At 35.2% G+C, this 20,239-nt stretch overlaps 1 protein-coding gene across 1 annotated transcript; it reads left to right on the top strand.

Moving 5' to 3' along the window:
* The first annotated feature begins 10,733 nt into the window (after positions 1–10,733).
* LOC115995424 (growth-regulating factor 1-like) lies at positions 10,734–14,304 on the top strand. The gene is made up of 4 exons (XM_031119984.1): positions 10,734–11,408; positions 11,910–12,134; positions 12,455–12,812; positions 13,230–14,304. Exons 1-4 carry the CDS (start codon positions 11,003–11,005, stop codon positions 14,047–14,049), a joined length of 1,809 nt encoding a protein of 602 aa, XP_030975844.1. The 5' UTR covers positions 10,734–11,002; the 3' UTR covers positions 14,050–14,304.
* Positions 14,305–20,239: the final 5,935 nt, after the last annotated feature.

Below are 20,239 nucleotides of genomic sequence, written 5' to 3' on the forward strand. Positions count from 1 at the left end.
AGTCAAGAGTCAATCTTATCAAAAAATAAAAGATTCATGAGTCAAGACTAGGGTACTAATTACCCATTCGGATTCAAATTAATTTGATGTTTACATTTTGTAATCTATGTTTTTCTCTTTTTTTTTTTTTTGGTTCAGCATGTAATTGTTGATAAGTCAACTGTAAATAGTGCACCCGTTTACATTTTTCAACCACTTTTCATTAAAAATGGGTCCCACAGCATTATTTTCATATTTAAAAATTATTTCGCTACAGTATTTTCAGTTTTAGTTTTCAGTTTCAGCAAAAATAAACTCAATCCAAACGGACTCAAATATTAGGGAAAGACAAAGAAAACTAGCCTTAAGTCAAGTTTACCACCGTGCTCCATGCCAAGAACAATGGGTGGCGCGGATTATTATTATTATTATTTTCTTCTAATCTTGTACCATTGATTTATCTCAAATTAAGATATTAATTATCTTAATTTACTTTGTCAAAAAAAAAAATTATCTTAATTTAAAAACGCCCCTAGGTTTTTTTGTGATTAGAAAATGTAGTAATCCCAAATTATAATAAATGCTCTAAGTCAAGTTAAAAACGCACACTATTTTTTGCACACGTACCCACGGAAATTTAAATACATTATTTTTGGTTTTCTAACCTTTTATCCACACAAAAAAAAAAAAAAAAAAAAAAGTCTTGTGTGTCCCATGTATATTGTAGGGACTTAGGCCCAGGTGACCAAGAATGGCCTAGGTAATTAAGGCCCAAGGTTGGCCCTGGTAACCAAGGTTGTCTCAGGTAACTGAAACTGGCCCAACACTGTAGGGATAGGCCCAGCCCAATGACAAATGCGCAAGGGTGTAAGGTTGGCGCTCGGAAAAAAAAAAAAAAAAAAAAAAAAAAAAAAAAAAAAAAAAAAGCCTATTGTGTTTGGTTCAAGTTAGGTCCAATACTGACTAACAACCTATTGTGTTTGGTTCAAGTTAGGTCCAATACTGACTAACAAGCCAGGGGAGGCTGAAGAGGGGATGGTCAAATTCAGGTCGGTTCCCGAGCATAGTTAATGCCTTTGAGAAGTTCGTTGTTGAACGCTATTTGGCGTCAGGAACAAGTTTCAAGAGAATTCTCAAAATGAACCATTTTCCTTGGGATTCTAGGCAGGAGTGGAATTGTGTGGGAATTGATGCAAAAGTAATAATTTGGACTCCCACTAAGAGGAAACTATAAAAGAGAAGGTGGGACGAATGGAGAGAGGGTTGGCAAACACAGAGAGAGAGAGAGAGAGAGAGAGAGAGAGAGAGAGAGAGAGAGAGAGAGCAATACTTCGAGTGAGAAGGGAAATTAGAGGGTAGGTTATAACTAGGCTTATGACCACAAAGGTGAGGGTGTTGGGCTATCAAGGCAACGTTTGAGGCAACAACCAGTAGGAGCGTAAGAAAACCCACCAACAAATAAATTGAGAGCCCAAATTCTTCGTCCCTGAAGGAAGCACCATTGGGTTTGGGCACCATATATATGGTTTGAACTATAACTCATCTTCTCTCATTATCTAACCATCTAAAAATGGCATTTTAGTCCCAAGTGCGTAATCTAATATTAGTATAATATATTGTGTCAAAATAGTCCATACCATCAAAACATTGTTGTTAATGACACAAAAAGCCTATCACCGCATTATTTTAGTAATACTTGGATTTGTGTCTTGAAGGAGAGAGTTGACCATTACAACTTATTTTTTTGTTTGTTTTATAACTTTGTTTTGTTTTGTGTGTATGTATATAAAATTTAATAGTTATGAGAGGATTTGAATCTTAGATATTATGAACACACTAAGGAATGCCAACTACTTAAAATACGTAACTTAGTAGTATGACATGCTCTTTTACTTTCTACTTATAAAGGTTTAGAAGGGGAAGACATGAAATGAGTCAAACAAATGGCCTATGGCCAATCCAATACTGATCATTTTCATTTTTGTTAGTTCAAAGCTATGAGCTAGTTGATAATTTTTATTAGCTCCTACCTATGGGCTAATTGACAATTTTTATTGGCAATATACTTCTTTCTTTTTGCCTAACCTATGTGACCAAAAAAGTCTTGTTGATATTATATATTAGGAAGGGATCATATTCCTTGAAGGCCAAAATTTTGGTATTTGGCCATATATTAGGAAGGTATCATATGCCTTGGAAGACCATCCCAAGAGGTAAATATGTATTACTTAGAGCAACTGTATCAATTGATGCAAATTTTCCTTCTATTTTGCACAAAAAAGCTACTTTTTTTCTATTTTATACACCCATTTTTACAAAACATCCACATCCGTTTATTTATTCTACACATTTATTTAATAAAATATTCATTCTTTTATAATTTTTTATTACTTTCCCTCACCGCCCCTCTCTTTCACAAACCAACACTCTCTCACAGACCCAAACCCAACACTCTCTCACAGACCCAGACCGAACATGCAAAGAAAAGTAGCAGTTGTTTTCGTCGGTGTGCGAGCTCCGTTGTTTTCGTCGGCATCCAGTTCTGGTGGTTCGTTGATCGAAATAGCTCGCTTCTTGGATCAGTCTTCTTATGCTTATCTTAGCACTGAAGATCCAGGTCCTTCAAGCCTTTTTTGTTGTTAATTTTCTTTATTTCTTGTTTGGTTGGTGACAAAGTGGTGGAAAAGAGTAGAAATAGAAGGAAAGACGATCGGCAACCAAAGATCTATTGATTTTCTCTGTGTTTGGTTAATTTTCTTTATTTCTTGTTTTCTCTGTGTTTTTCTTGGCAACCAAACAAATCCTGTGTAATACTAATTTCTTGTTTTACTTGATTTTGGAAGAAATTTTTTGATGTGGTGTTCTTTGTTGATGCATGGTGTGGCGTTCTCTGATGATCAGCAACAGTGAAAGTGAGAGCAACTAGAGAGACAGAGAGGAGAGAGAAAAAACTAATAAAATAATAAATACAAGTGCTACAGTAACCATGCATATATGCACAGTTACTGTAGCAATTGTGCATAAATGCACAATTTTACACCCACTGATGTGGGTGTTTTTTTTTTTTGCTTAAAATGTGTAAAATGAGCACATTTTTTCCATTTTGCACAATTTTACATCAACTGATGCAGTTGCTTTTAGGGGTACACTGGCTCATTCTCTCTTCTTCTTTATTTGGAGACCAAAACCGTACTCTGTAGGAGGACTCAAAATAAATATATATAAAAAACACCACATTTGCTTGTTTAGAAGAATCACTTACCAACAAAATACCGAGAAATTGATCTAATCAATTCCCACTAAAATATACCATCTATCAATTTAGATAGAATCCAACAATTCAGCAGGAAAGTCACCCAACCAACATTTCTCCTCTCATGTCGGCTCTTTTACAATTCAAATCCAAATTCAATGATCATTGTACCAAAACTTTAATCTAGACCCCATTCAGTGGCCATATTTTAAACTTAGTTGTATTTCATTTTATTTTGTCTGTGATGTGTAAAATATTATGACTATCCCATTTCACAGTATATTACACATATTAGATTATTAATAATCAGAAATTCTAAAAATGAACTAATACCACATGCAAGGTGATAATCAATTTTTTATTTATTCGAGTGTGTGTAGTTCTCTATACCCATATTAAATAATTATAGAGATGAATTTTTTGAAAGTGGTTTAATTTCAAGATATTGACTAAAATTTTTAGAGTGATGCTATAATATTATAATTTTTCTTAAGTAGGTTTTATAAATTAATGTGTCACTTATAAAGAGTAATTTAAGCATTTTATGACACATCTTTGTAAAAAAAAAATAATAATAATAATAATATAAATTCACAGTAGTATTTAAGCATTTTCAGTATTTTAAATGCAAAAGCTCATAAATATCGTGGCCTTTTTAAAAGCTATTAGCCCAACACCATATTGTTTGGTGGAAACGGATTTTGTTTTATCTTTGGAAGGGCATATGGACCTAGATTTGGGGGGCTTGTGGTACTACATTGGTTTAGGTTATTGAACCGTACCCCAATGGCCGTGTCCGAATTACTAAATAGTGACACTATATGGGATGTAACTTGATGGTAGGTGATGATGTAGAAAAATCAACAGTAAGTCACACGGCCTCACATGCTCGAAACAATACCTACAAAACGAAAAGAGAAGACCTAATAGAGAGCACCGGTGTGGTGCCGACCAAATACCCTCTGAAAGTCAAGTTAGAACTTCTCACAACTCTAGAGTACCAGAGCTGGGGTGAATTATTCGTACCTTAGTTTATGAGAGTCTTGGGTTTTTATAGTAGTAAAGGGTTGACATCTCTTTCTTGGCTTAGAAGTCTTTTCCTTATAGGAGTTTCTATTAACGTATTTTGCATAACCCTTTCCTTATAGGAGTCCTTTTAATTAGCATTGAGCGTGGGGCACAAGATATTTCCATATAAAGCATACGTGGAGACCAAGTAGGGCCACGTCAGAACCTTCAGTCTCGCATACCCCCTTCTGCTTATTGGCATCAGCTTTCCATCTTCACCCCAGGTTAACCCCGTCAGCTTGGAGCCGTAGACTCCCTACTGTTGCCATGCGTCAATGGATACAATGCCAACGGGTTTGTCTGGAACGTCGCTTTATGCCTTTACATCAGTGAGTGTTCATATTTACAATTTTATCTTTATCAGCTGTCCCTTACTCCATAGCTTCGTCAGTTTAAGCTGACAGATTATGGAGTTGAACTTTATTTATTAGTTTTCTTTTGCTCAGGAGAGAGGGAAAATCATTTATGGGCGATTCCTCGAGCAGCCTTTATTTAATGCTCGGACACGCAACTCAATTGGCTCTTCTTCTGGATGAGGGCGTCACTTTGTCTTCTGTGCATATCCTCCCTTATATATATCTCGCATCTCCCTTCATTTTCCTCTAATTTACTGTTGTTGACTATCAGAGCAAACTCGTCACTTCTAGAACTTTGCCCACGTCATCTTGCTTTAACTAAGACTGTCATCTTCCAAGAATCCGTTAGCTTTACTTGGTAAGTCACCCTTGCTCTTATTACCTTATGTTTTTTTTACTTTTATCCTTTTCTCTTGGTTGTGAAAATTTACATATTTTTTAGAAAGGCCATCAACTTAGGTTCTTAGAATGCCTCCGTCGCTTGTAGGTAGTCGGATGTCTAGAGAAGCGACGAGTGAACAGTCGTCAGTCCGTGATGGAGCGGGCTACGACGAGGTCTTCCCATCGGGTCACAAGCCCGAGGAGGGCTTCTCCTGGTCGTTAGAGAGGGAAACGTTAGCCCAACCTTCTGACGAGGAAGTGGAAAGTTATAAAGGAGAAGATGAGGGAGTGATGAATAGTGAGGAAGATGAGGGAGTGATGAGTAATGAGGAAGAGGAGGGGAAAGAAAGAGAGAGTGACGGGGACAATAATGATGGTGACGAGGAGGTTTTAGATAGCACCTCGAGAGCCCCTGGAGATGACCGCCCTTTCATCCTCCCCAAGATATGGACTGTCAATGACTTTTTGTCGACGATGTCGGACAAAGTCTTCAAAACCTTACGAGACCGTTACAAGATTTCGGATGACATCCCAATCCGTCTCTTTGGGAAGTTTGAGAAATGCTACTTGGGGAAAACTACGGACGTTGGCATGTATGATGCCATGTTCACAACAGGATTAAGACTACCACTGACAATGCTACACCGTCAGCTAGCCAATTTTTTTGGCTTGTCTGTCAGCCAAATCGCCCCTAACGCTTAGAGGATATTCATTGGGGCTGAGATTTTGTGGGGTCGTCTAAGTGGCGGGAACCGTCAATTAACCATTGATGAGTTCTTTTGGTGCTATTGACCTCACCATATAGTCTCGTCTCAAGAGATATACCATTTTGCGACAAGGAAGAAGGGGCTGAAGCTGGTATCTAATATGCCCGACTCCAATAGGAATTGGAGGGGTAGGTATTTCTTTGTAAAAGGGACGAACTGGGTGTGTCGTTAGGAAGAATGGGAGACAATGCCCCATGGTTATTTTGACAACACTTGGACTTTTGTCAAGGATTCATGTTAATCTCGTCTGCTCTTTTTCCTTTGTTTGTTTCAAACTTCCAACACCGTCTACTTCCCTTATTTTCAGCTAGCATTCGTCCTCATATTACAAAGGAGTAGGAAGCCTTCATTCGTCGGGTAACAGAGATCCCATTGAAGCAGTGGAAGTGTCGGGATCTTATTACACTCGACACTTTACACCTTTACTGTGGAGGTCTGGAGCTGACGCTGGTAGCTCGTAAGCTAAATGCCTATTCCCGTCTACAAATATTTGAAGATTTCTAACTTTCATGCCTTAATTTTTGAACTTTCAAATACCACACCGAAGTTTTTGTTTGAATCCTTATAACTTATTAGTATCTGAAACAATTGTAATCCATTGCTATGTAGTCGATACAAATAGGATCTAGATTTGGAAGTATATGGAGTTGTTGCTCTTTCGTCTTTTTACATAGGGCTTCATATGCATTGTGGAAATTTTGAATTAGGTTTAAAAAGAAGATCAAGATTATATTTAGATTTGAAATCCTAGTGAAATTGAAACAAAAGGGGAGACTTTAGAAAATATTTTGAAATTGAATAAAGTTATTCATCGTTGATTCTGACTCATAAGAGACGCTAATATTGTGCAAATGAGTCAATTGAATTAGAGTTTGATATTGGGTATTTTCTAGGAGATGGCAAACGAAGAACATGAGAGAGAAAGGCTGAGGGGAGAAATATGCAGTTTTTAATTTTTTTAATTATTAAGTTTTTACCAAAATGATAAGGATGCTTGGATGTGTAAAACTATTTTTTAAGTCACTCACATGGCATAATAAGTTTGTAAAACTTATATATACTAATATTTTTAGTAATTTCTAATAATTTTTGTAATTTTTTAAATTAAAAAATGACACATCATTAAAAAAAATGACAAGTCATTATTCGGTTAGCCATATAAGTAATATTATTAATTGTAGTTAACAGAAAGATTAACATTGTTCATTTTTAAAATTTGAAGGACCAATAACGCACACTTGAAACTTAAGGGACCAGTTGTACTTACAAGGTAAACTTCAAAGATCAATAATGTAGTTTCGGCTATCTTTATCTTCTCAAAAAAAAAAAAAAAAAACTTATCTTTAGTTGTGAACCCAAAACAAATATAGCATTATGTGGAAATTGTTTCTAGAATAATCTTTAAATGATTTACTATGTTGTTATATCTATAATAGAATTTTTTTTCTAAATAACAATAAATATTAAAAAATTTAGTTAATTGTCACGTTTCAAAACAATGTTGAAAACTAGCATCTCGAGTGTCTAAAACTCGAGTTCCAAGATAAAAATCGAGTTTTTAAGTCTCGATTTGTAAGTGGATTAGTCTAAAGTGGAAAAAAATTAAGCTAAAAATCGAGTTTTAAAGACTCGATTTCCATAAATTGAATAAAAACGCCGCTATAGGTCTATAAAACGTCACTATAGGGCTTAAAAACGCCACTATAGGACTCCATAAATCTGTACTTATGAAAAAAAATTTTCCAGGAAAACGCCGCTATAGGGCTTTAAAACGTCACTGAAAGGCTTAAAAACGCCACTATAGGTGAAATTTTTTTCGCATGAAACTCGAGTCTTAAAGACTCGAGATCTGTGTGGCATTATTGTAATATGGATCTCGAGTTTCTAAAACTCGAGATGCTACTTTCCTTTATTGTTTCAAATGTTGCCTAACTAAGTATATACAATTCTTTTGCATTGCTGTTTTGCACATTACCTCATCTATAATATTGAAAAACATTTGAGACAAAACTCCACGTTTTGGCTCAATGTTTACTAGTGCTTTTGTGAGTTGAGATAACGGCTATGGTTCACTAGTTTTCTTGTTTATAAGCTTGAACTTAGTGGTAAGATACTACTATAGTAACGTCTATTTATGTAAACCCTTTTTGTGACCACCTCCTACTTTTTTAATGATAAAAAAAATTATTAAACCCTAATTTTTTCTTGGAAGCCACGCTTCTTTTATTTATGCCATTAGCAAGTAATAGATATTATCAACCTTGAATTTTGTTTTCTTTTAATAAACACTATAGGATTTGATTTTTGGATTATAGTATTTGATAGATATTACAATAGTATTTATTAACAAGTTAAGATACAATTGATTTTTGGTGTAAGAGAAATTCGTACTCAAGTCTCTTACTTGCGACAATAAATATGGCCATTTAACCCATGGAGAACCCTCTTCCAACCTTAATGTTTATTGTTGATTAAAAAAAAATTAACAACTAAAATCTAGGTAGCTATTATCAACCATACTACTCGCAAATGAATATTCCAACAATTTTCATATTATATTTATGAATGTGGTTTTCCATATACCATCTACACCCATATATTGCATTTCATCAATTTGTTTCGTCATGCCATGGGCATGAAAATATAGATGATGATATCATAATGGTCAATGTCTTTGTTCTCATAAGTCATGACAGGCCATTCGATTCATCATGTTCTCATCGAAAGTCCCTTTGGGGCCGTTTGGTAACATTGTTAAAGTAATGTTGTTTGTATTATTTGGAAATACGTATGGGTGAAAAATATGTGAAAATACGTGTAATGTTGTTTAAAAACTGAAAAAAGTGGCTTAAAATCACATACCAAGCGGCCCCTTTGCCTCCATAACAACTTTGTCCCTAATAATATCCAACAATAAGTTTTTTGCAAAAAGGCTAATCCAATTGTTTTGCTTGAGCATTGGTATTAGTGGAGGCATTTTCCTAAAATGCTAAATTTACCATCAAAATATAGCAAAATTCAACGACATCAGTAGAGCTAAATGCATAATTTTTTGCTACTGAGCTACAATGCACATCTTTGCCTGTGCACTGTAACTCAAATGTTAAAAAAAAAAAAAAAAATTATTGGGTTACCACTGTAGCTAAGATTATTTATTGTAATGGTTATTGTTTATTGTAATAGATATATTATTTTTATTGTGTTGAATGCTAAAATACAATCACTAATGTTAAGTGTTTTGTAAAGTAAAAAAGTAATATAAATAAAATAGTTTTTTTTTTTTTTATGATGTTAAATTGCTAAATTTTTTACACCACCAATGCTTGCTAGCTTTTTCAAAATTGCAACATCAACCAAATGTACTACATAGTAACTTTCAATCCTAGTGTTTCGTGAGATGATGTCAAATGGCGATACAATCATCTTCATGACTCATGAGTTTTAAAAGGATATACTATTTCAGCGAGTATGTTTGTAGATTTACTACATAATCAATGATGCTTCAACATTCTAAGTTATTACCTTTTTTCCCCTTAATTTCTTTTGATTGTCTTCTTATTAGTCTCTTTTTCACTTAAAAAAAACATTATATAAACAAGTTAGTTTTTATTTTTATTTTTAAATCTAATCCAAAACTTACACAAATGGTTTTTTGGATTATCTTTTGTTCTTAGAAAAATTGAAATTTTAAAAAATTATACATAAGAAATAAACTAATAAAGATGATATCACAATTTCTTCTTATAGCAAGAACAAAAAGACATAAATTTGTCAAGAGTTTTGAAACTTACTTGACACTTCCTCACACGCAAAGCAATTGAAAGTTTGCTGTTTAGAGTGAAAATGTCGAAATTTTATAGAAATATATTGAAATTATTTAAAAAAAAAAAAAAGAAAAAAAGAAGAAGAAAGAAGACAGGAATCTTTAGCAAGGACTTTTGTGGAAATCAACCAAGTTAAGTATGACATGAAGGATATTGTCATGCCATTTCTTGTCCAAGAATCTTTGTTGTTGTAGACTCGTAGTAGCTGTGAAAGATTAGATTTGATATTTTGCGAGCGAATTTTGGAAGAACTCCAGAATCTTTGTTGGGATTAGAATAACAAGAGTGGGTTTACCGTATGCCTTTGTCATTCTCCAATCCGGTTAAGGCCTAGGGGTATTTTAGTCAATTTATCAGTCCATTAGCAATATACGTATACCCCAAAGTCCAAACAATGACCAGCTTAGGGAGATTCGTCATTCTCTTTTACTTTTTGCCCAGTTCAGATTTATGTAACCTAAGATTTTTTTTTTTTTAAATTTTCTTAATTAGCTAGAGTCAAATATATAGTTGAATTTAATTATTTTTTCTAAACGATAGTAGTGTTACTTATGTTTTATTGGTTCATAGTTCATATAACTAGATGTTTAAATTAATTTAGGAATACTTAAAGTACTAAACACAAGTTTTGCCCAATAATAAATATATTCTCAATAAATTTTTTATTTTTCCATTTTAGTTCAGATACAGAGGATTTTTTTTAATATAATATTTTATCAAATGTTAATTAATTTAAAATTTAAAATAGTATGATATTATATATATTTTTAAATTTATAGTGTTTAAACTCAATCATGAAATAGACCCATTTAAATGGAGATAATTCTTTTTTGTGTGTACAAATGATATTTTTTGAGTTTGAATCAACTTATTCTTAATGTTATTTTATTTAAAAAATAATTTAAATAGAAACGTTTTAAATTTTTTTATAAAAAAAAAAAACTGGGCCAAACATATATATATTTTTACCAAGAATGGTTTTTACTCTAAAGCTTTCTAATATCCTTAAAATAAAAAATGGATAAACTTGTGAGAGTGCCTATTAAAAGCACAATAATATGTTATAAAAAAAAAAGCACAATAATATGTTATTATATGTGTCTGAGAACGAGGGTTTGGTTTGGTACTATAGCCTTGTCTGCTCCTCAGTTTTAAGTTTCAACTCTCTCACACACACGCTCGCTCTCTCTCTCTCTCTCTCGAATTATTTTTTTCCTTCTCGAAGCTTACTTAAAAAACTCAGCTCAACAAAGTACAAAACCCACGCTTCATCAGATGCGCCTCTCTTCCTCTTTCTTCCCTATTTGAAGCCTAACCTCTCTCCTCCTCTTCATGATGCTTAATAGAGTCTTGTAGAATGGTAGTATCTCCAAAATGGATTTTGGGGTAATGGGTTTGGAGGATTTGGTAGGTCCTGAAGGTAGAGGAGGATCTTCCAAGGTCTCAGACCCTGAAACCAAGCTAAAGGGTCTTGGATCTGGGTTAGTTAAGCAACACAAATCTGGGGCTGGTGAAGATGACTGGAAGAGTTCTAAAATGGCTAAAAGTGATAGTCTTTCAGCTTACAAGACAATGTCATTGCACCAGGGCACTCCTTTATTGAGATCTAATACTTTGCCCATTTCTGATAATCGCCAACAGGAGCTTATGCTGAGCTTCTCTTCGGTCAAATCAGAGGTTCCTTTTCTAAGTAAGGATGGTGGACTAGTGGATAAAGCCACACACAACTCAGTTTTCCCTTACTACCAACGCACACCTTCTGCTTACTCTAGAAATGCAGGTAATCCTCTAACACGATCTTTGGTGTGGTTTGAGTTGAGTATGCTTCGTATTTTGGGGAAGATTTGTATTTGGTTTTGTGAGATGGGGTTTGGGGAAGACAGATTTAAGCACATTATTCTAGTACAAAAGATGGGTTCTGCTAAAAAAGTTATTAGGTGGCTTCATTTTCATGTTTGGTGCGGGTCTTTTTCATTGTTATTTGTTGGAAAATTTTAGTTTTGAGTCTTGTCAAGCAAAAAAGGGTGGCGTTTTCCCTGTATTATATATTTGGTACTTCTGCTTTAAATTAGTTTTGGTATAATTTTCAACGCTCTCAGACTGATGGAAACCAAAGGGGAAAAGGGCAAGAAAGGATAGGAAAAATATTAGGACTAGTGGATGAGACTTTCTTGGTTTTCTCTGTTTCTTTAGTGTGTGTGTGTGTGTGTTTTTTTTTTTTCATATTATGTGTGATTCCCGTACAAGTTATGGGCAAGTTATTTACATTGTCTTTTTTCAGCTTATGGTTCTGGAAGCTTGAATTCAAGCATGCATGGGAGTTTTGCTGGAGTTAGGGGACCATTTACTCCATCTCAGTGGATAGAGCTAGAGCATCAGGCCTTGATCTACAAGTACATCACATCAAATGTGGCTGTGCCGTCCAATTTGCTCTTCCCTCTCAAGAGATCCCTCTACCCTTATGGCTTGTCTGGCTCAGCTACTGGATCTTCGCCTTATAATTCATGTAATTTCTTATATATTCGTTACATTTTTGTACCCCGTTTGTGTATGTCATCTTACTTTACTCTTATATGTTAAGTGTCGGCTGCTATTTCTTGTACTGTTATATATTACAGCATCAGCAGTGATCTCCAAGCTTTTAGCTAATTTTTGGTAGAAAGTTTTATCCAACATTCAAGATATGCTGTGTTTTTAAGCTACAAAGTGATACTGTCTTTGATGCAGAATTCATTTTCTTCTTTTTTTCCCCCCTTTTTGTCTGATTAGTCTTTTTCCTTAATCCCTATCATTTTATTGGTGTTTTTCATTTTGAATTTTATGCAGTGGGTTGGGGCTCTTTCCATCTAGGTTTCTCTGGCAATACCGATCCTGAGCCTGGAAGGTGTCGTCGAACGGATGGAAAGAAATGGCGGTGCTCAAGAGATGCTGTTGCCGACCAGAAGTACTGTGAAAGGCACATAAATCGGGGCCGCCATCGTTCAAGAAAGCCTGTGGAAGGCCAAACTGGCCATGCTGCCCCTGGGACCACTAATTCAAAAGTTGTACCAGGGACCTCCTCACTGTCAACAGTGGTAATTCCCAGCAGTGGTGCACCCAACAACCTTGCTATGACACAGCACCAGTTCAAGAACTTGCAGCCTGGTGGTGCTTCCAATCCTTCTGTGGATGCCATTGTCAGCAGGTGAAAAATAAAAATACTTTGTGAATTAGAGCTTCCTTTATCTGTTTAGTTCTTAGTATACCTTTTAAATTTTGAGCTAAGAAGACATTTAATTTAAAACAGTTTGCATACTTGCACTTTATTTACTTGCTTCACTTTACTTTAAAGTAGACCCAATCGTTTTATCTTTACTTTGGTGAAAGTGACTAGTCCTTATGGTTGAGGCGTAGGATTCCTTTTTTTTATATATCCTCCGTTCCCAATATCTTTGGATAATTGAATAGAGCCTTTATGGTAGACATTATAGAGGTTATAATGATACTTAATGATACTTGTAAGCTGCTTCCTTTTCCTTGGCCACTCTTTTTTTTTTTTTTTTTTTTTTTTTTTCTTTTTCTTTTTTTTCAATATAGATATTTCTTTCCTTTTCTGGAACAGAGAGAATGTTTGTGCCAGAATGCAAGATCCACGGGGCCTCTCCACAATGTCCTCCACTATCAGCCTGAAATCTAATGAACCCACTTTTACCATTTTGAAACAAGGGATACCATTAGAAGAATCCTCTCAATCAGAGTTTGGGCTAGTTTCCACTGATTCCCTCCTTCATCCTTCACATAGGGGTTCTTACCTAAATTCTAAAAGCTATGGTTCTTTCCTAGACTTCAATGGCCAGGAATGCCAAGATCAACATCCACTTCGCCAATTCATCGATGAATTGCCTAAGGACCAGTCGAATCTCTCTGTCATGTCCTGGCCAGAAGAACTGAAATCAGACTGGACTCAGCTCTCAATGTCAATCCCTATGGCACCCTCAGACTTCTCATCATCCTCATCCTCACCGACACAAGACAAACTCTCACCTCTAAGGTTATCTCGTGAGTTTGAGCCAATTCAAATGAACTTGGGGATGAGCACTGACTTCAGTGAACCGACTCAGAAGCAAACTAACTGGATACCAATCTCTTGGGGTACTTCAATGGGGGGTCCTCTGGGTGAGGTCTTGACCAGCACCACAAACACTGCAAGAGCCTGCAACAACTCATCAGCTCTTAACCTCTTGACAGAAGGGTGGGATGGCAGTCCTCAGTTGGGGTCTTCCCCCACAGGTGTCTTGCAAAAGGCGCCTTTTGGTTCACTCTCAAATAGCAGTTCAGGCAGTAGCCCAAGAGTTGAGAACAAAAGGAGCCGAGAGGGAGCTAGTCTGTTTGAGGATGTGCTTGGTTCAACTCTTGCAAGCTCCTCAATTCCATCCTTGTAATCAAGAACAGACCTACAGATGATGAAGAACAGGATGGAGATTAAATTAGTAGGTGAAAGCAAAGGAAGGAGAGCCAAGAAGTGTGGAGTAACTTGTTGTTTATCTGATTTGGATGGTTAATTTAAATTTACCAACTAGGGAGTTGGCTTATTTTAATTTCAATAGTTATTGACAACTTTGACTGTTAAAGATTTGTTGTCATAGTGCCATCTATAGTTTTTTACCAGTAAAATCAATTTATGCTGTGTTTGTGTATGCCTGATGCCTCAGATTTTATTAGCTATTTGACTTTCCTCTGCTACAACAATTGGATCATTCAGACAGGCACAAGTTACGTTACTACAGAGGATATGAAATATGCATATTTGGGATTGGGAAGCCTGTGCTGAAACTGTGAAACAATAAGAAACAAGCTATAAAAACTGTTTGTACAGGCTAGCCTCCAAAAATGGTAGGGACAAGATAGAGCAATAATGGGTGGCGAAACTTCCATTATCAAACAACTAACGTATATACATGGCTTCCAATCCAAAATACATATATAGATACTGATAATTGAGACATTGACCCTCTGAATTGGGCCATCCTGTGATAAGACATAGACCCCAGTGCAAACATCTTGAGTCGGGAGATTGCTCAAAACAGTATTGGAATCATAAAAATCAGAATAATGAATTAGGTAGGATTACCCTGGACTCCAGACAGGGGGCACTCTTGTGGCCTGCCCATTAGGCAGAAGGAGCCATTGCTCCCCGGCTCAGTTATTAGCCATGGGGCCATGGGATAAGACTAGACAACCACTGACAAAAGTTTTGCATTATTTTTTTCTTCTTAGCTGAAACAGTGAAGACTGGCTAGATCTAAAAGTGAGAGATTTAGTTTAAGGGAAAAGTTACCTGATGCTTTAAAAACATTAGTTTGAGAAATACATTTAGAAACTTTTTAAGAGGATAAAAAAATTCTAATAGTTTTTTTTATTTTATTTTTATATTTTTCATGAAAGTGATATCAAAATTTTTCTAAAATTGTTTACTAACTAATCTGAAAGTGAAAGTGATATATTTAGTTTAAGAGAAAAGTTAACTGATGCTTTAAAAACATTAGTTTAAGAAATATTTTTATAAACTTTTTATGAAAGTGATGTTAAAAATTTCTTAAAATTGTTTATTAATAATGTTTCTTTCAAGTTTTTCTCATTTCTTCTTGTTTGAAAATCAGAAAAATTTACTCAAACTGAAATAATTGACCTAAAAAAAACCTTCTTTTGAAGTTGATATTTTGATATATATGTTGTGCGCTCTGTAAAACATTCTCAATTTGAAGAGAATGCATACCTATAAACTAACAAAAATGTCCAAAAATATTTAAAATAAACATCATATTCATGCCCTTAAAATTTTCAAAACACCCTTGAAATATGAAAAATAACAAACTACCTTAAAAACAACTAAAATGATAGAAATACCCCTAAAATATCTAAAATGATCAAGAGACATGCCAGATATAGGGTATACCAATTTCATTGAATGGTATGAGAGTTCCTCATTTTGAAGCTGTAAAATCAAAATTTTGATCAAATCACACATAATAGTATACTAATCCTTCTAATTCTTTAAGAGGTTTATCTAAAAGATTCATGATATAATTAGGAGGGTGTTTCAAATACCACACATGGATTACTGGGCATGCCGTCAATGGGCCGGGTCGAATTGGTCCGGCCTATTTTTACTTGGCCCATGGGCACAATGGGCTGGGCATAATGGGCTATTAACTAGTTAACAGGTCGGTTTGGGCTGGGCTGAAAGAGAAAACCTCAGCCCATGACCCTGCACATGGGCAATGCCTGTTTTATCTTTAGCGAGTTGGGCTATTGGGTTGGGCCTAATGGGCTACCCATGGGCTTGTATTAACATATTATTTTATTATTTTTATAAGGAAAAAATCAATTTTTTATAAGGGAATAATCAATCTATTTTTTTTAAGAAAAAAATTAAAAAATTTAATACTTAATTACAAATTTTTTTACAGTCAAATTTATTTAATTTTTTGTTTTGTTGATGGAAACCTATTTAATTTTTTTTATTAAGGCTTTAAATAGTTTTTTATTTTTATCTTTAATAAAAAAAAAATGTAAAATGGTTAATTCAAATTTGCTTGGCTAATATGTATCTAGTAAACTAAGTTTAGCGCAATTACTTTGAGTATTTTAGTAGTTGAGGGAGTTTTCTTAAGAAATTCCTCTATAATATCTCAAGATCAACCCTTTATACACTTCCTTTAATCAATGGGTTAGGCCAACGGGCTAGGCAACGGTTTGGGCTACTGGGCTAGCCCACCGGGTACCCATGGGCATAAAAACTAGCCCACGGCCTCACCCACTGGGCTAGTGGACTACTCATGGGCCTTAATAACAACGGGCCGGGCCGCCCATTAACCCAATGAGCCGTCGGGTTTTTGGGTCGGGCTGTGGGCTATTTGATGACCCTTATGTTAATTTGATATGACTTGTTAGGTATATTTGTATCTGCAGATCCACAAATTTGACTCAACATTATTCACAAACTTTCAAATCTTCTTTTTCATCCATGATTACCTGATAATTTCTACAATAGCAAATCCCACTTTTTATAGGTCCAAAATTTATTTTGCAAAATAATTCATCTTTTTCCAACTTTATGGTTTTGTAATGAAAAGTATAATGCTTTATCACCTCTTCAACTATCTCCTCATTAGTAACTAAAAAAAAAAAAAAAAAACTCCCTATTAGATGGGATTTTATATTTTTATTGGCCCTGGGAGACTTGGAGTAAATAGTAAATACCAGTTCAGAGTTATCAAATCAGATGACCAATAATTTATAATGCTTGGCAGGGTCTGAAAATCAAGTAGAGCTTGAACATGTAGCCAGGACCGCACTAACATGTCAACATGAAACTAATCAACGATAAGAACTCGAGGTTGCCTTGGCCCACGGCCACCCCTGCATGATGTTGAAATTGCAGCATTCTATTTACAAACCACCCCACCTTTTTGGCCTCCCCAAATGTTATATACACTTCATACTTGTTTGGTTCCCAAATTCTGTTTGCATATTGATGTTCAAGATTCAAGAATAATTTTGGGGAGGCAAGCCTGGTTTGCTAGGACAATAAAGGGAGATTTATAGCACCAAATGCAAGATTAAAAAACAAGTCTTGCATGAGCAAAAATAAAACCCCACTTTACTTTTTAGTCCCACTTTATAAAGAGAAAAAGATCCATTGTCACTGACTGTTAAAATACACTGCAAAAAGAATTGACAGCGAAGAGACAGTGAGAGCATTGACTTTGCATTGATAGGCCTATACTTATTGTAGCATTGTCTGATCTAGCTCCACTTAGTAAACAGTTGACAATCAATCTGGTTAACAATGGCTTATTATTTATTAACGTCATAGCATCATGCAAATGTGTTTCTTTTTTTCCCAACAAACGAAGGCATGGTCCCAACTCCCAGCTCCAGTGGAAAGAAAGCAACCGAACAACCTTTCTTTATATTTCAGAAATTTTATCGTGTGCCTTTCCATATTTTTTTCGACATTTTGTTTGTATAAATTTCGAAATTTGGACCGCACATGAAAAAAAAAAAAAAAAAAAAAAAAAAAAAAAAAAAAAAAATCTAAAATGCTTTTCAAGCTGGTGATGTGAGTTCTGACAATAGACCTACAGGCTACATTACAACTCGTACAAATATTTAGAAATTAAATTAGAAGCTCCAGCTGGGGAAGACATACAAATTTAGTTACAAATCAATTTCGATTCTCTTGTAGTTCGGTTAATCGTGAAAGAAATATACCGGTTCATGAAGAACTTCTATTAGCTCGGACGTTCAACCTGAATAATGAAGTGCTCTGTTTTTTTTTTTTTTTTTGGCTCTGCAGAAAGAGCTTTTCGCTGTAGCTTCATTTTTATTCCCCGGTACATGAGCATCAGCAGTGGGTCTACTATATTCCAAAAGGCCCAAACACTGCTCAGCAACAGGAAAGTCAAATGGGAAAAAGTCAAATTTTTTTTGATATATAGCGAGAGTACCATCTCAAATGTAAGATGGTACTATAGCTGAATGGGATAATTTTTTTTTAATACTCTCTCCATGTTTTAACCTGGCAATTTCTCTCTCCTCTCTCATTTTTTCTCTTTCTTTTCTCTCTCTTCCTTCTCTCTTTCTCATCCCCTCTCTTTCTCGCCATTGTCAAGCTTCTCTCTTTCTCACCGAATCACCAAGCCCACTTCTCTCTCCGAATCACCAAGCTAGATCGGAGCTCACACATTGAGTTCATGCAGATTGCCGGTGCTCAAAGCAACATGAGCCAATCTCTTAGTGGCGGGCAAAGCCTTTGCGACAGAGCCAATCTCTCCGTGGCGTGCTATGGGTTTGTTTACATCAGCAGGTGGCTGATGTGGTGGTTTTGCCGTGGGTTTCTGGGTTCGGCTTTGTGTGTTTTTTATTTATTTTATTTTTTTATTTGATCTCTTTGGTGGTTCTTGTAGTGGTTGTTTCTTGTGGTTGTTGGTTGTGATTTTTGGCGGTTTCTTTGTGTTTTTTTTTTTTCTCTTGGTGGTTTTTGTGGTGGCTTTTTCTTGCGGTGGTGGGTTTAGTGGTTTTTTTAATGGGTTTTGGTGGTTGGCATGGCGGTGGCGTGGTGGTGGCTATTGTGGTGGTTGCTAGCTAGTAGCGTGGTTGGTTTGCTGGGATGTGAGTGATAGTGGTTTTACGGTGGTGGTGATGTTTTAGACCCAGAGAGAACTTGCTGGGTTTTTTTTTTTTTTTTTTTTTTTTGTGCCAGAGGTTGAGGGAGAGAGACGAAAAGGAAAGAGAGAGAGAGAGAGAGAGAGAGAGAGAGAGAGAGAGAGAGATAGTAAAAAAAAAAAAATTTTAAATAGACTGGGAAAAAAAATAGAATTTTGGGATGTTGGATGTATTGAAAAATAGTATGTTATAATCGATAAAGTAGCTTTTTGAGATGTTAAAATAGGATGGGATGAGATTTCCGGTTGTGGATGCTTAAAAGAGTTCATTAAGAATGGATTCAACAACAATTTGTTTATCAAAGATTCAAAATACAAATTAGATAAATCCAATTATAATTAATTAGGTACTTGCTTTAGTTTATCCAATTAAAATTAAATGTATTGTTGTATTGAGCAATGCAATATAAAAAACTTTATTTTCTTTAAAGATATTTAGATTCATCTATATGGCACACGGTTGAATTTAATTAAAGAATCTATGGTATCACATAATTGCACTTACAAATTTAATTAAAGGATCTAAGGCATCCCCAAATATATTCAATCATATGATTGCATTGATCAATAAACCATATAGTTGAATTTAAATGTCTTTACAAAAGATAATACCGTTTGTGTTGCATGTTCAATGTGTTAGGAACCTATATTCCAATTGCAGTGTAATTGTACATGTGGACTTTATTGATTGTAATAGATAGGAAGTTATTAGTCAGTTACTTTGGGGTTAAGGGTTACCACACTAGTTAATAAGGTGAAGAGTGGTTAAGAGGGTGAGTTAGTTGTATTGTGGGTTAGTTAGGATTACACGGGTATAAGGAAGGAACTGTGTAACAGAATAGAGTCATTGTTTTGATGAATAATACATTGCTCATTCTCTCTCTATCTCTCTAATCTTCCATGGAGGCCAGGTCCCCTTGAAGTGACCAACCCATTTTCATTCCAAATTATTAACAGAGCCCTAACATTTGGTATTAGAGTATCTGATCCTTCCATACCACCATGACAGAAACTCATTCCACTTCCCAAAATTCCAATTCACAAAACTCCGAGAAACAAAATTTAGAGAAAATTGTAGCTTTAGCTAAAGTTTCTAAAAATCACGAACATGCATTACAAGAAATTCGCAAAGAATTGCTGAAGCAGAGGATAAGCGCCAAATTCCCAATTCAAGTTCTCGAGCTCTTCTCATCAATAGTAACGGAGGAAACCCAAAGTCCTCACCTCTCAATTCCCTCAAGAATTTGAAGTTGGATTTTCCAAGGTTTCATGGAGAGGACCTAACTTGTTGGGTTTATAAAACTAACCAATTCTTTTCCTATCACAATACCCTTGAGCACCAAAAGGTGATGATGGCTTTGCATCATCTTGAGGAAGAAGCTCTCATTTGGTTCCAAGATCC

The sequence above is a fragment of the Quercus lobata genome, chromosome 6 (assembly GCF_001633185.2).
Source record: "Quercus lobata isolate SW786 chromosome 6, ValleyOak3.0 Primary Assembly, whole genome shotgun sequence".
NCBI classification, from domain to species: domain Eukaryota; kingdom Viridiplantae; phylum Streptophyta; class Magnoliopsida; order Fagales; family Fagaceae; genus Quercus; species Quercus lobata.

What these genes read in the sequence shown, in the direction of transcription:
- LOC115995424 (XM_031119984.1), top strand. Translation starts at nt 11,003, where the DNA reads ATGGATTTTGGGGTAATGGGTTTGGAGGATTTGGTAGGTCCTGAAGGT. An exon ending in ATCTTCGCCTTATAATTCAT is followed by an intron (nt 12,135 to 12,454) that starts GTAATTTCTTAT and finishes AATTTTATGCAG; the next exon opens with TGGGTTGGGGCTCTTTCCAT. An exon ending in GTGGATGCCATTGTCAGCAG is followed by an intron (nt 12,813 to 13,229) that starts GTGAAAAATAAA and finishes TTTCTGGAACAG; the next exon opens with AGAGAATGTTTGTGCCAGAA.